Source organism: Lolium rigidum, chromosome 2 (assembly GCF_022539505.1).
Source record: "Lolium rigidum isolate FL_2022 chromosome 2, APGP_CSIRO_Lrig_0.1, whole genome shotgun sequence".
Classification (NCBI taxonomy): domain Eukaryota; kingdom Viridiplantae; phylum Streptophyta; class Magnoliopsida; order Poales; family Poaceae; genus Lolium; species Lolium rigidum.
In genome coordinates this window covers 133906054-133921464 of record NC_061509.1, presented here as the reverse complement: position 1 = coordinate 133921464, position 15411 = coordinate 133906054, and the positions used below count along the sequence as shown (strand labels likewise).

Here is a 15411-nt window from a genome sequence, read left to right as displayed (position 1 = left end):
AGCCATGAAAGCCTCAACATGTATCTTGGTATCCCTTTGCATGCTAGTGAGAAAAGCATCCAAACCCACAACCTCACGCTTAATAGCTAGGCTAGTGGCATCATCAATAGTTGAAGCATTATATGCGGATGTAGGTTTGGAAGGGGATGATACCTCCGAAGATACCTTTGCCATAAGGCAATGGGAGTTGTTGGTGACGAGGTTCTCATTTGGAGAATTGAAGAGGGAGTTGGAGGGAGTGGAAATGGCGACGGCGGCCACTCCCTCATCCTCCTTGTTCGAGATCTTGTCATCATGTTCTCCACCTTCATCGGAGGAGTACTCCTCAAGGATGATGAATGCTTTAGGCTTCTTGGTGAAGGAGACCTTGTTGTCACCGGGCTTGGAGGAGAACTTGGAGAAGCCCTTGGAGAAGGTTTTGGACCCGTCCTTGCGGACGAGCCTTCCACCATTGTCCTCTCTCTTCTCGAAGTGGCAATCCGCGACGAATTGATTCTTGTCGCTGCAATTGTAACAAGTCCTTGCCTTTTTCCCTTCCCTTGGACTCTTGGAGAAACTTCTTGGAGAATCACGAGGAGAGTATCTTGAGCTTTCTCTAGGTTTAGAGCCTCCTGTTTTGTTGTCGTCCCAAACGTTCTTGGCGGCGATAGCTATGTACTCATGGTAGTTGGTCTTGAGATCATCCGGACCCCACTCAATGGGATCCTCATCACTTTCACTTCCTCCATGATCCTTGATCCTCAAAGCGAGATTTGGCTTGCGGGCGTGTGAGCACGTGCAACAAGATCATCCGCATTCTTCTTTGACATATCCGAAGCAATGATCTCGCTAAGGACCTCATCAGATGTCATGGAGCGGAAGAGGGCATTTTGACAGATGGCGGTCAACTTGACTTCCTCATAAGGGAGGAGAGCGTTGTAGAATTTTCTCTTGATCCAATGGTCATCCACAAACTTAGCCCCGGGATCTTGCATTTGCACGGCAAGAGCGGTGAGGCACCGGTACATATCTTTGGGAGATTCTTCTTCAATCATGACGAAGTTGTCGTCCATGTTGTTCACTTCTTCGAAACGAGAGCTTCGGATGCTCTCATTACCGAGGAAGAGCTTGTCAAGCTTATCCCATGCTTCTTTGGCGGTCTTGAGAGTGCGGATGTGAGTGCGGTCCTTGGGTGACACCGCCATGTGGATAGAGATGGTGTTGAGCTGGTCATCCACCACATCCCTTCTTGTTAAGTTCCTCGGATCACGTGGTGAGTAACCTTCCTCAATGATATGCCATAGTTTGGTGGAAGCGTTGCGCACATGAGAACGCATTAAGAATTGCCAATTTTCAAAGCTTGTAGAATCAAGTAGTGGTGGTGCACCTTGAGACACTATATGTGGAATTGTACATTTACGGCGTAATCACTTGGTGGAGGCACCGCATGATTACCTCCTAAATGTCCCTCAACCTTAGGATCCTACTTCCCTTTTGATGAAGTACCAGGTTCCCCAAGCTTCTCCTCTTGCTGAACTTTATCCTTTTCGGGGACAAAGTTCAAGAGAGGGAAAGGAATAGCTAGTGGTGGAGAACCACCGGTACTTGCCTTAGGATCTATGGTGGGGTTTCGTTTTGGAACAATCAGCTCCTCCAACATAGCCTTCATTTGACTTAAGATGGATGACTCCAATTTCTTGAGGTCATCCAACGTAGCCGTAGTGCTAGCGATGGTTGAGGGTGGATGTGATTGTTCACCGGGAAGGGTCACATCCCCAAGCGCCTCTTTTCCGGCCATCTTTTAGGCAACAAAGCCCGAGCAAGAGAACCTTGCTCACCAATTGAATGTATCGTGGCGTGACTAGAGGGAGGGTGAATGGTCGCTAATCCAATTTTAGTGATTTTTCAGTTTCAGGCGATGTGGAAGTAAAGGTGGAGACTTTAGCAAATACGATGACCCTAATATGATGATATGCAAAACAACAAGTAAAGCAATCTATGAGCGGGTAGGGAGGAAGCGAAACAACCGGGCGGTAGCGGAGGCGAGACGCGATATGTTTCCCGCAGTTCCACCCACAAGAGGGAGTACATATGCGTTGAGGAGGTGTGGACCACAAAGGTCTAACGCCCACACGAGCCTCACCTTGTTCCTCATGAAAACCCCACAAAGGAGCTTTCACTTCTCCACTATCGAGGCCGGTCGATGCGGTGATTCCTTCATAAGGTTGGGGCGAGATCCACAACACCGGAGGCTCCCAACACCCTATGGGGCTAGCACAACTCCAAGCTAGCCACCATAGGAGCTCATCTCCAACAGATCCCACAATGGGAACCCTAACAACAAGATCCACAAAGGACTACGTGAGATTGATGAAATATTTCTTGGTGGAACTATAGATCGGGATCTCCTCCACCACTCCTCAAAGTTTGGGCTTGATTGGATGGATGGGGAGGGAGATCCTCAAGATTTGAGCTCAGCAACAATGGAGGAAAGAGAGAATAAAAGACTTGATTCGAGTTGGGGAAGAAGACCCCATTTTATAGGGGTCCACGAATCCAACCGTTATCCTTTGGTTCAACTCAACCGGTACTACCGCTGTGGGGAGCGGTACTACCGCTTTCGGTCGAGCACAGGCCTTCTTCGAGCGACACGTGGGGCTCAACCGGTACTACCGGTGTCGGTACCATCAAGGTACCAGAATGGTCGCTGGGAGCCCTTGACCCCCTGCCCGGTACCAATGCAGTACCAAGGATGGAGGTACCTCCGTGTTTACATGACCGGTACCGCATCGGTGCACTGGCGGTACTACCGCGTTTCACCATTGCTGGTGACTCAAGCGGTAGTGCCGGTTCAGGTACCGTCAAGGTACCAAAGATGCTCTCTCGCTAGCATTGCCAAAATGCAGTACCGCCAGCGGTACCTTGACCGGTACTACCGGTCCTCTAAGGGAGTGGTAGTACTGCCACGAGGTTCCAAGCTGACGTGTACCTGGTGCTGAAGGCGGTACAGGTACTACCGCACTCAGCACCGGTACTATCGGTTTTGCTGAACCGGGTTTCTTTTCTTTACCTCTCCAACCACGTCGCCTCGCGACACACACACAAAACCTATCAACTACAATCTTGAGTCTTCTGATCCTGAGGTGTTCAACGAGGACACCGTGCACCTGCCAATCTTTCAAGGCAACTATGCACACGGTTAAATATATTCGAGTGTTTTTATCAAATACACAAAACACTTATGAAGATACCTTGCTCTTTCAATAGCATTATAAAGTTCATCCCATGGAAAATTTGCAGGATGGAAACTACAGAGACACCCAATTGTGTTGTCAGGCGCAACCATGTTCGTACCCAAACCGTGGTTTGGAAATAACCTATTTTATAAGTTTCCAGAGGTAAAATACTTGATAGAGTTTAATGTGACTAAAAGTAAAACAAATAACCTAAAGTAAAGTAAACTAAGACTAAAAGTAAACAAGAGCATGCAAGTTTGGTTGTGGAGTGAAACGGTATGGTAAAAGGGATTCTTAGAGAGTATTAAATCAACCACTAGCATTTGTACTACGTGTTCAACTAGATGAAACCAGCCTTTGTTTTATGTGTGTATAGGGAGGAGCTCCTAAATGGGTGATTGCATACCATGTGATCAACCACCCCTCATAACCAAAGACGTGTAGTAGGCCTCCCACCTAAATACACAAACTATTAAGGGTTCAACCAAGGACCCGTGGATATGTATAAGCTTTGTGAGTCCCTTTTTCCCCTCTAACCACATGACAATATATCAGTGTGAGGGTGTCACTTGATGCCTCCCTTCTGCCATATGTATAGAGTGCTTGTCCCTTGGGAAATTATTTCGTGGAGCCCTTCACACAACATCAAGAAAGAAAACTAAAACACAATATATAAACAAGTGTAACCATATTTATTTCAAATCACAATTTAGGCTACGGTTTCACCCTCTCACCCTCTGATTTAAATATCCGGCTATATCCTAGCAATAGCCTAGCTATAGCCTTTAGGAAGGCCTCCCGCTATGGCTAATGCATTCAAAGGCTTGATTTAGCTCCAACTTAGCCTCTGAGCCGCAAAGTTTTTCCTGTCGATAGCCCAAAATTTTGGACCCAAATTTTTCACGCACAGCCTTATTTCTCATTGAAAATCAACCAATGCAGTCGACGCTATCCTTAAAATCTCTACTTTTCCCTTCTATTTTCTGTTGTTGCTAGTTAATGTTGTAATATATGGACAGAGCTTGTGGTTATTTGTATATCTTATATAACTATGTTAACATGTTATGCATCTATAAATTTTTGATATATATATACAACTATATTGTTGCCTAAATTTTAAAAAAAATCATTATTTACCAAAACCACTATATGGATTTAGCCCGCTATAGCTCGGCTATAGCCTTCCATAGCTTTTGAAATCGCCGTGGCTAAAGCCAATAGCCCGCTATTTTAAACTATGGTTTCACCATCTCCCAAAAAACAACACTAAAGAGACTACTCACATAAAGAGATACAAGGCATGATAATTGCAATGGTATGTACAAGTGCAATCCACAAACGGTTGAGATTACATCAAGATGAAAGGGGAATCAATGGAGGGCGTGTAGATGATGATGGTGTTGATGGAAATTGATGTCGGTGCTTTCTTCTCCCAAGCTTCCTCTTCTTCTCCCTACAATGGTATGGTGGTGATGGTGGAGATCTTGTGGTGGCGGCTATGGAGGTTGTGGAGCGGCAGGGGCTCCGTTGTGGCTACGCGGATGAGTGATTGCTTCTCTCTTGGCTTCCCACTCCTTTATATAGGCCTAGGAGGGTCCACCTTAGCCCCCAATACCGCCCCAATGACCTAGGGAAGGTCTAGGGACGATCGGGAGCAGATTAAGTGAAGAATCGTGGACGTTCACAAGGTTTCCGTCACTTGGAACCCGTGGTATGGCCAGGCGGTACGACCGGACTCCCACCGTACTTTGAGATGCTTCGGTATTTTGGCCGTCATTTCTTCATACAAACTCCGTTTGAGGTATTCTTTGACTCGTCTCACTCATATGGACGAGGGCTACAACACCATGATTTTGGAACTTTATTTCGAGATGACGGAAAAATTATCCTTTTCCACTCCTCAAATGGCCAAGTCTTGTGCATGTAGCTCCTCCATATTATGTCATCTTTGCTCCTCTTGACTTTATTTATTCATAATCATCCATAATACGTACACACATATCAAAGACAAGGAAAAGTGATAAAATTCTACTTAAACTACTAGTTACGCAAAACTCATGAAAATAAAAGAAAACTAGTAATCATGTATAATATGCATAGTTGTAGCTAGATTAAGCATGAGATGAGTGGTAACTATGCATACAAGTGTGGTCTAAAAGTGTACCTAAATTGCACTCATAAATGTCGTGCAAGTTATCTTATTAGCACGTACAAGTATAAGTGAAAGATACAATTACATGCAACTGAGTTAGAGCCAAGTATTGCTTCCATTATGTTATTATTATATGCATGATCTCATCCATGGAACATACCTATATCACATTGTCTCTGTATTTTTAGTCACTGCAAGTTCCCTTATAAACTTTCTGGTGAAAACTAGATATTTGTTGTTGCTGCCTTTTACTTCATTCACTATTTTGTTATGACTGCTGCTTTTCACAAACTTTATTTTTGAGAATATTGATAAATAGGTAAAATATTATTGGTATTATTGTAATCTCATTGTGTCAAACTATAACTTTGGTTCAAAACTTCCCAACGAAGATCTCAAGCGATCCCTGCACTTGTGGGTATCAATGGATCAGAGAATAGATTTTGAGAAGATAAATGGTTAGGTAATACCACACTCCGGAAACAATATCCAACATTACACAATATGTTTCATCATAAGAGTGATACAATCGCTACGGTATTGGAGACTTCCTCTCCAAATATGACATTCAAACAAGATTTAACAAGGTCTAGGTTAGCAGCATGTAATGCTCGTTTGGAGCGGTTGGCATTGGTTCAAGCTGTTGCAAGGGACCGATGAATTTCAATGAAATTTAAATGGGAGTGGTAAATTATCTGTGGAATCCATGCATAGAGCACTAGTTCAGCCAGACATACCCGTCGATAATAGTAAGAAAAATTGGAGATTGAAGATACCAATAAAAAGTTTAAGAAAATTACGTGGTATATGCGCAAAAGAGTAATCCTTACTGAGGACAACGTTGTATAACAAAACTGACACGGAAATAAAAACGTGTGAGTTTTGTCACCAAGATGAAACAATCAAACACTTATTTTTCGAATACAAGTTCGCTCGCTCTATATGGTCAATCATCCAAGTAGCTTCTAACTTGTTGTGTCAACCACCTAGTGTTGCTAACACTTTTTACAACTAGCTACATGGAATTGTTAACAAGTATAAGTTTCTAACTAGGGCGGGAGTGCTTACCGTAATATGGTGACTTCGACTATGCAGAAATGACAAGGTTTTTTACGGCAAGAATTTTTTTTCTCCAATGTATTTCATCCAGTGTAAAGTTTTCTCTGTTTATGGTCCTCTCTGCAGCGTGTGCATATTCCGGACCTGTTTATGGAGGTGTCTACACAGTTGGAGAACATGGTGATAATTTCTCTCCCGTGGATGGTGGGGTGATTTACGCCCCCCCCCTCAAGTCATATTGGGCATACTATGATAGCTTAATGAGTTTTGTATCGCCTTCATTTTTGTTTTCACTTTTCGCGGATTTTTGCTGATGTGTGCATCTCCTCAAATTATGTGCCATCATGGTAGCTTAAAAACTCAACCCTTTACTGCAATTACATTGACACTATCAGTATCATAATCTACAAAGTTGTAATATCACACCAAAAAAAAGATACCCTCAACGACAACAATTACAAGAATACGAAACAAACAACACCCCCATAACTACCACAAATATAAACAATATCTCATGCAATCAAATTTCCTCTGGTTGGCAACCTGATCGCGTCAGCTGAGCTGAAACTCTCCACTAGCATGGACTTGCTTTACGTGCTTGTCATACTCGTCCTCGACATCATATTCCTCATCATCGTCGTCGTCGTTCTTGTGTTCCTCATCAGATCTCTTTCCATCTTCTTGATCTTCTTCCTCCGCCCACCCAAAACCAGCAACTGGAACAGATGATGGAGGTGGCGTGCGTGCATCCTCAACAATTTTCATGATTTCTTCAACAGTTTGGTCAGAAAAGATCGGAGCACTGTTGTCCTTTTTGTAGTACTTTGCTTGTACAACTTCTGTTAACTCTCTAGGCAAGTTCTTCAGAAACCAGGGGTGGTTTCTGATCTCCCTTATCGTTATTCTCTGCATAATTTGGGAGAATTACGTTATGGCATTGATAGACACAAGAAAGGATGAAGTTTTACAGCCTTCACTCTCCAATGAATACCTTTGCAGGATTTGCGACAAAGATCTTAGAGAGGAGTTGCCTACAATCTTGCGATATGTGGACATACTCCGGTATATTGTATTGAATTGACACGATCCTCTGCAAAACAACAATGTGAGCACAATAAATTTGCAAGGCGCCCAAAGAGGGGTCTATACATGCTATTGGAAGAGATGAGCATATTGTTACCCCGATCGTCTTTCGGAAATCCTTGGGATCATCAGGGTCTTCAAAAGGGTATCCACCAACAAGCATCACATAAAGGGTCACTCCACAAGACCACACGTCTGCCATCTGCACCAAGAAAAAAATTACACAATGCAAATACCTAAAGTATTTACTTGCTCAAACATATGTGAAGCAGCGAAATCACATGGGGTTGGGAGATGTTTATATGTCAACCTAGAAAAAAATACCACTAGAAGTGATTATAGAAACCAGTAACGTTTCAAAAGGCATACCCATTTCCAAAATTAAACTCAACTCTGACCTACAGGTACTTCACAAGCAAAGAGATAACAAATTCACATGCTGGAAAAATAAATTTTGTTAGCAGCTAGGCATACCATCCCGGAAAGTAAGACATATGGTGGTGAAATAGTATACCACGGCATGTAATATACTTTCTGGCAAAACTAAATGAGCAAAGGAAAAAAAATGATTGATAAAAAGAAGGAAACAAAAACAGCAACAATAGCTCAAAGGACTACACCTGACCAACCAGATGTTCACTCTAACGTGGTAACATCAAAAGAATAGGTTGAGGGCCCCATGGTACACATTAATTAGGGTTGGAAACATGATAGAAATACTCTTCAGAAAAGGACATGGAGCATGATAAAGAGCTCATCACAAGGAAGGATTTTCATTTTATTTCCTTATAGTGTACCTATGCAGAAACAATATGTTGGAGCTTACATAAAAAATGTTTTTCTGTCGGTCAAGGATCGCTATACAACAAAGTGCCAACATATCTTTTATTAATCCTCACTTCAAGTAGATCGCTTAAATTAAGCATGGTGAGCAAGATCTGCATGAAGAGAATCTTGTGCTTTTCTCCGGAAAATCTAACTTTCTTTTGAGGTCATTACCTCAACAAGTACACAGAGAGGACTCCACCAGGTAAATCGATTGTGAACCCATTCTAGGATAGAATTTTGCATGGAAGATAGTGGGCCACCCAGTGGGACAACAATCTCCATCAAGCGTGATTTGTTGATTACTAGAAAGAAAATGCCCCAATGACACTGAGTGAACATCGGCAACATTCGGTTACACTATCTCTTCCCCCTGCTTCTTTTTTGTCAAAATTGTCAACACGAATAATTGAAGCACTTGGAACTTGGAATCCCCCAACAGGGATAGGAACAACAGACCAATACTGACATGCCCACTCCCTGTCTACTTGACCTCAGAACAAAATTCCAAAATTCAAAGCCATCAATTACGGAGGTGCGCCAGGATCCTGGTCTAAGAGGATCCACGCAACTGGCTCTTTCATGCACTGGGTCTAGGGATGCAATTATGCAAAGGGGCAATACAATTTTAGAGCAGAGCATAGCCGATGCACAACTGCATATAAGGATTAAGCAGCTATTGCAGCAGGGGCCGTTCACAGCAGGGCCTTTGTTGCAGTCGCGTAAGCAAGAGAGATTTGTTAAAATAATTGAACTGACCTTGCCATCGTATTCCCGGCGAGAGAGCACCTCCGGAGCAATGTATGCAGGAGTCCCAACAGTGGACTTGGGTTTCGAGTGCAGCAGCGATGACTGCGAGGAAAAAACATTGCAAAAGAAAGGCGTGAGTACCTATTTCTAAAACTGGAAGCAGGAAATTATGCTTATTTTTTGCTATTTATTATAACTGGTGTCGTCCTTGCAAAAAAAAATGTGGTTTTGAACGATTTGTAGGTAACATCACTCAAAAAATCTGGAAAAAGGGTACTCGTATTTCTTTTCCTGGGCAATAAAGGCACGAGTTTGATAAGCACAGTGACGAAGTCAAGAGAGTTTCGTGTTAAAATTTGGTCCTCCCAGCATTCAAAGTTGGACAGTGTTTTTTGGGGTGTATTTTGGCATGAAGTTGGGGAAGAGTTTTTTTTCAACATCAAGTTGGGACAGAGATGGTTCTTTACATAAGTTGGGACAGAGACGGTATAGCTATTGAAAGAGAACACCGTAAGAAAGAACAAAAAAAATACTACAGTATTTGGTACCTTGGAGTATCCAAAATCGCAGATCTTGAGACGCGGAGCTGGGTTACCATCCAGCAACGTGTTCTCCAGTTTCAAGTCCCGGTGGCAAATTTGCTGAAAGCTCAAACGAATTTAGGGATTCCACAGCTCATCAGCACCAAAATGGGAAAAAAAAAAGGATCTATTTCAGGAACAGAGGTTTGCTATCCTCACCATGAAGTGGCAGTAGCTAACGCCACAAATCAGCTGCTGGAAGAAGTACCTCGCCTAGAACAGAAAGGGAAACATCAGTACACCAACCTCGGAGAGCTTTGGACGAAACAGGAATGATACGGAGGAGCCGTCTAACAGAAGCAAACCAATGATCACCTCATCCTCGCTGAATCTTCCGGCGGTGCAGATCCGGTCGAAGAGCTCGCCGCCGGCGGCGTACTCCATGACGATTGCGAGGTGCGTAGGCGTGAGCAGAACCTATCAAACAAGAGGCAGGTTACAAATGAACAATACAAGAAATTGATCAATTACTCTCCACCTAATAAGAAAAATAATTTCCCCAAAATGAACCTCGGTTTGACTCACCTCCTTGAACCGAATTATGTTGGGGTGCCGCAGCGAGCGGTGGTTTATGATCTCCCTGGCCACATTCTCGTCAATCTGGGGGCACCCAGTCAGCAGACAGCGTTAGTCAAAATTGACCAAGAAACGTCAGATAACCTGCACGAATTCGAGCACGGGAGGTGGAATCCAGAGCCCAGGGCGCACCTTGTGGCCGCGCGGGATGTACTTCATGGCGACGAGCTCCTTGGTCTCTCTGTTCCGCATCAGCCGCGCCACCCCGAAGTTGCCGGAGCCGATGTCCTTGAGGAGCTCGTACTTCTCCATGGACGTGCTCCGGGCTTGCCTGATCGGATTGGCTGGGAGGGAGTGGGGAGCTCGGAGCGTTCTGGGGTCCTCGGGAGCTTGGTTGCTTGCTGCTCGAGTGCTGGTGAGAGGGAGGGAATGGAAGAGGATTCGAAGCTTCAGCGGGAGGCTTCTTTTTTTCTTTATTAGTTGCTGCTGTATGTATTGTGTGTGCTTTGTCTTCCTGGCTTGGATTTGGGCGTGATTAGTTTAGGCGGTTGGGATTAGTTTTATGCGGTGATTAGACGGTGTGGCGTGCCGAGGTAATGTGTGCGTGCAGCATCAGTGATTCAGTGATTGGTCGTCATATGATGACCTGTATGGACTATTGACCCTATGGACCTTCAGTTTAGTAACCATGTGCAACTTAGAGCATCTCCAGTCGCGTCCCCCAAACCGTCCCCCAAACCGCGCTGGATCGAGCGTTTGGGGGACGTGTTTTGTTACGTGTCAGCGTTTGGGGGCGTCAGCTCCCGACCGCGTCCCCAAACGCCGCCCCCAAATAAATATTTGTGCACGAAAATAAAGGTTTTCATTCAATTTTGATTATATATTACAAAGTTTGAATGAAAACGGCTAGATTTCATCTAAACCTAGACTATCGACCGCCCGGCGGCGCGTTCGACGGCCCCGCCCGTCGTCGCTCTCCCCTACGCCGCAGCTCCTCCTCGCGCGCGCCTCCTCTCCTTGCGTTCGGCGGTGGCCGACGGTGCCGCTCCCCGCCGATAGTCCTCCTCCGCCCTCCTCGCTGGGCCGCTCGGAGGAGAGCTCGACGGCGCGACGAATGCCGCGCTCTTCGCGGGCACGGGCGTCGTCCCGGAGCTTCTTCTCCGACTCGAAGGACTCGACGAGGGCGCGTTGCCGATCGGCCGTCTCGTCCGGGTGCGGGCGTCGTCGTCGGACCGGGCCGGCCCGTCGTCGTCGTCGTCCTCCACCTCGGTCTCCTCCGCCTCGGCCTCCTCCTCCATTGGCGCCTCCTCCTCCACATCCGTTGGCGCCTCCATCATCGCCGCCGCAAACGCGTCGGCCGCCGCCAACTGCTCCGCCCGCCTCCCCCATAGCGCCGTAGCGCGACTCCCGCTGTCGACGCTCCTCCGCCGTCGCTCGCTGCCGGAGCTCGATCGACTCACGCCGCCGGCGCTCGATCGAGTCACGCCGTTCACGGAACGGCGCGCTGCCGCTCATCGCGCCGGCGCCGGCGCTCGTCGCCCAATCGCTGCTCCATCTCCTCCCGTGCCGGCGCCGTCGCGCCTCTTGTCCCGTCGAGGCGTCGAACGCCGCAACGGTGTCGCAACCGCCGCTCTTGCCACGCTGCCGCCGCCGTGGCCTCCTCGCCTGCGGAGGCAGGGCGGAGAACGCCGCTAGATCCGCCGCTCGCCGCGCTCACGCCGCCGGCGGGCCTCCTCCTCGAGTGCCTCCTCGAGTGTCGCACGCCGCCGCCGGCTCGTCAATGGAGGAGACGGCGGTGGGAGGAAGTGGCCATCGCCGGGCGGTTCGCCATTGCCACCGGTGACGGAGGAGACGGCCGTGGAGCGACGAGGGCTGTGTTTGATGCCGGCGGGGTGTGGTGGCTACCATTGATGAGCCGGGAGACCTTTTATAGACGCCGGCGTCGGGAAGAAAGCGCGGGAACAGACGAGAAGAGGCGGGAAGATCGCGCGGGAACGGGCGGCGGCGTGCGAACGCCGGCGACGCGTGGAGGCTGCGCAGCGACCGACGAGACGTCTCGCCTCGCCCCTCCGTCGCCATTAAGGCAAAGATGCCGCTGCGCGCGAATAACTTCCGTCGCGAGGTAGGCGACGGTTAGGTTATAACTAACCGTGCCGCCGACGCGTCGGCCCCGCGCCTCCTCGCCTCGCTTTCGTTGTGTCCGGCGTGCCCGGTGCGTCCCCCGTGGGACGGGGACGGGCTCGGGGCGCCGGACACCGTATGTGGGCGCGCCGGACAAAAAAGGGCTTTGGGGGACGCGACTGGAACGCTTTTTTTGTCCGGCGCGCCCCAAATCCCTTTGTGGGACGGTTTGGGGGACGCGACTGGAGATGCTCTTAGCCCTTGTGTGGATAACCTTGCACTTGCAGCAGCAAATGCACGCCTGCGCTGGTTTTTCTCCAAAACAAGTTCCAACCAATCTAGCCGTGTAGGTATCATTGTTTGCATCGATCGTCCAAGTCTGGAGTGACTCATTTCCGTCCCTTATCCATACCGGGTCTTTTCGCCCGGTTTATAAAAAGAATAACATAACCAAACCGATAAAGAGGTTCTCAACACGCTGCCCACGTTCGCCATGAGAGCGCTGGACCTTCCTCCCGGCGTCCTTGTGCTCTGGACAGGTTACGCCGTGCCTTCATGTGGGCGGCGTCTAACCGTGTCACCGGTGCCAAGTGCATCGTGGCGTGGGTTTACGTTTGCTGCTTGCTTCCTTGCCGACCAAAACTCCGGCCTCCTCTTCAAGCTGCTCCATCGTCTCCATTGCGCCCTGGGCGAGTCTTGGCCTCACTGGGCCTAGGCGTCCCTGGCTGGCTCCCCCTTGTACACGGAAGGGCGCTCGGTGTCGATGTGTGGCGTCCACTGGGCATCGCTTCTCCGCCTCCTTCCGTTGTACCACAGCGCCTCGCGCGTGACGCTCGGTGATGGCACCACGACCACATTCTGGCTCGATGGCTGGCTCCCTGACGGGTTCCTCGCAGTGTCCATGCCAGAGCTCTACTCCCACCGCACACTCCAGTGTGTGACAGTGCGCCAGGTGTTCGTCGACGGCCTCGACGGCTTCCTGGTGCCACGTCTGTCTACCTTTGCCTCGAGCTAGATGAGAGCTCTCCTCGCGCTGATCGCGTCGTGGCGGCTCTCTGAGGTTGTTGACCGTCGCTCCCTCCGAGCGGTGGTGGCCTGAAAACTGCCGCTCTCTATAGGCTTTGTACCTTTGGTGGCTAGCTAGACGCCCACTTCGTGTTTATCTGGCGCGGGTTTGCTCCTCCCCGGGTCAATTTTTTCGTCTGACCACTGATGAAAGGCCGGATCCAGATCTACTCCAACCTTCTTCGTAAAAGACCTGCGAGGAAGATCTCTGTGGATGCCCCATATGCGATGCACCCTTGAAACCCCCAGCCACATCATGTTTGGAAGCACAGAAATGGCATCGTCTTCAACGGGCTTGCTCCCTCACTCTCCCTCCTTCGCAAGAACTGCCGAGGTGATGCTATTCTCTGGCGTGCTAGACTTCCTGGATCATCAAGTGGACGTGGATATTTGGCTCACCTACCTTGTCCCTAAACAACCATGATCCGTTTCTCTTGTTGTTTGTTCTGTTTGAGCTCGCCCGTTCGTGATGGGCGCTGACTCCCTCTCCAAACCCCAATGTACTTCTGTTGTAATCTCAGGAGCTCCACCCAGATCTCTTTTGATGAAATGGAAATATTCAGGCGGGGGCTTTTGCACCCTCCCTGGTGAACACTAAAAAAATTTCTTAAGAAATAGATTAAAGATAAGAAACAATAATAGAAGTAGCCACACCCCTCAAGAAGCACCCTACACTACCGAGTAAGGGTGACACTATGCCTCTTTGCGAAACCACCAGACGCTGCGATGGACACACCAAGGTGATGTTGGAGAGGACCACCTACCCTCTCACTCTGGTCCGTGTACGGTGGATACTGCAAGCAGACTACGAAGAACAAGAACGATGACGACTAAGTCATGTGTAACAGATAGAAGGCTGTCAAGACCGCCCGACAACACACCCAAAGGGACTTCGAGATAGTAAATGAGCTTCCTAGCAGATGACCACGCGACGCGATTGAGAGGTAACTGAGCTCCAGACGCCGCCTCCAAAATAGGGTGATGACAGTAAGCGCCCTCCCCCCCCTCCCCAAAAAAAATCTTGCTTAAGGTCAATTCCATTGGGCCACCGTTGCCATTTTCTATTGCTTTGATAGTGATTTTGTTTTCACTTTTTCCCCTTTTTTGGTAACCAGCTACACTAGTGTGTTGGTATTGTTAAGTTCCACAAAAAGTGTCCTTCAAGCAACTGTAATACTCCCTCCATCCGTAAAAAGATGATGGAGATTTGTCTAAATTCAGGTGTATCTATATACTTAATAAGTATTTAAATATATTTAAACTTAGATAAACTTATGATATTTTTTATGAACAAAGATAGTATATTATATATAAATGGGCCGACAATTTAAATCCCTCTCACAAGGAAAGAAGAAAACTTAGGGCTCCTTTGATTTATAGGATAGGAAAATCATAGAAATTGGAAAAACATAGGATTGGAATGTCATGACTAGTTAAATCCTATTAAACAAATATTATGTTTGATTGTGCCAAAGAAATTTTTCATGAGGTAGGACCTAATGATTTATTCCTATAGAATTTACACTACTCCCTCCGGTTCATATTAATTGACTCTAATATGGATGTATCTAAACATATTTTAGTTCTAGATACATCCATATTGAAGTCAATTAATATGAACCGGATGGTGTACAAGATTCCTATATGATTAGTTCCTACATGATATGTTTCTATGAATCAACAACTAGTGTAGAAAATATTGCTATATGATCTAAATCCTACACAATTTCTATATCAATCCTATGAATCAAAGAAGCCCTTGCATCCTAGGTAGGTTGATGGTCAATTTTTTCAGACAACAAGGTGCTTTGTGTGATATGGCAATCTAGCTAGGAGGTGTAAAACGTGAGGCCTCACTTTATCTCAGTTCGTTGGCAAAGGGGATAAAGTATCACAGTCGCAGAACGCCACGTGGCCCGGCAACGTGTGAAGTGATCGCGCGAGGACGGCGTAGCATGTTGGCATCAGGCTACCCCGTACTTTGACCTTTTCTTCCGTGTGGCATGACGAATTTGCTGATGGCTGATGGCTGCGCTCTCATCCA

General features: G+C 47.2%; 1 protein-coding gene across 1 annotated transcript; it reads right to left on the bottom strand.

The window, feature by feature from the left end:
- Positions 1-6778: 6778 nt before the first annotated feature.
- Positions 6779-10639, bottom strand: LOC124692371 (serine/threonine-protein kinase SAPK7-like). The gene is made up of 9 exons (XM_047225725.1): positions 10374-10639; positions 10191-10265; positions 9981-10082; positions 9825-9878; positions 9633-9725; positions 9094-9186; positions 7607-7711; positions 7418-7516; positions 6779-7332 (listed from the first exon to the last, which is right to left on the bottom strand). The coding sequence occupies exons 1-9, from the start codon at positions 10491-10493 to the stop codon at positions 6979-6981; spliced, it is 1095 nt and encodes a 364-aa protein (XP_047081681.1). The 5' UTR covers positions 10494-10639; the 3' UTR covers positions 6779-6978.
- Positions 10640-15411: the final 4772 nt, after the last annotated feature.

What these genes read in the sequence shown, in the direction of transcription:
- LOC124692371 (XM_047225725.1), bottom strand. Translation starts at nt 10,493, where the DNA reads ATGGAGAAGTACGAGCTCCTCAAGGACATCGGCTCCGGCAACTTCGGG. An exon ending in ACATAATTCGGTTCAAGGAG is followed by an intron (nt 10,083 to 10,190) that starts GTGAGTCAAACC and finishes CTTGTTTGATAG; the next exon opens with GTTCTGCTCACGCCTACGCA. An exon ending in TTGTCGCAAATCCTGCAAAG is followed by an intron (nt 7,333 to 7,417) that starts GTATTCATTGGA and finishes CAAATTATGCAG; the next exon opens with AGAATAACGATAAGGGAGAT.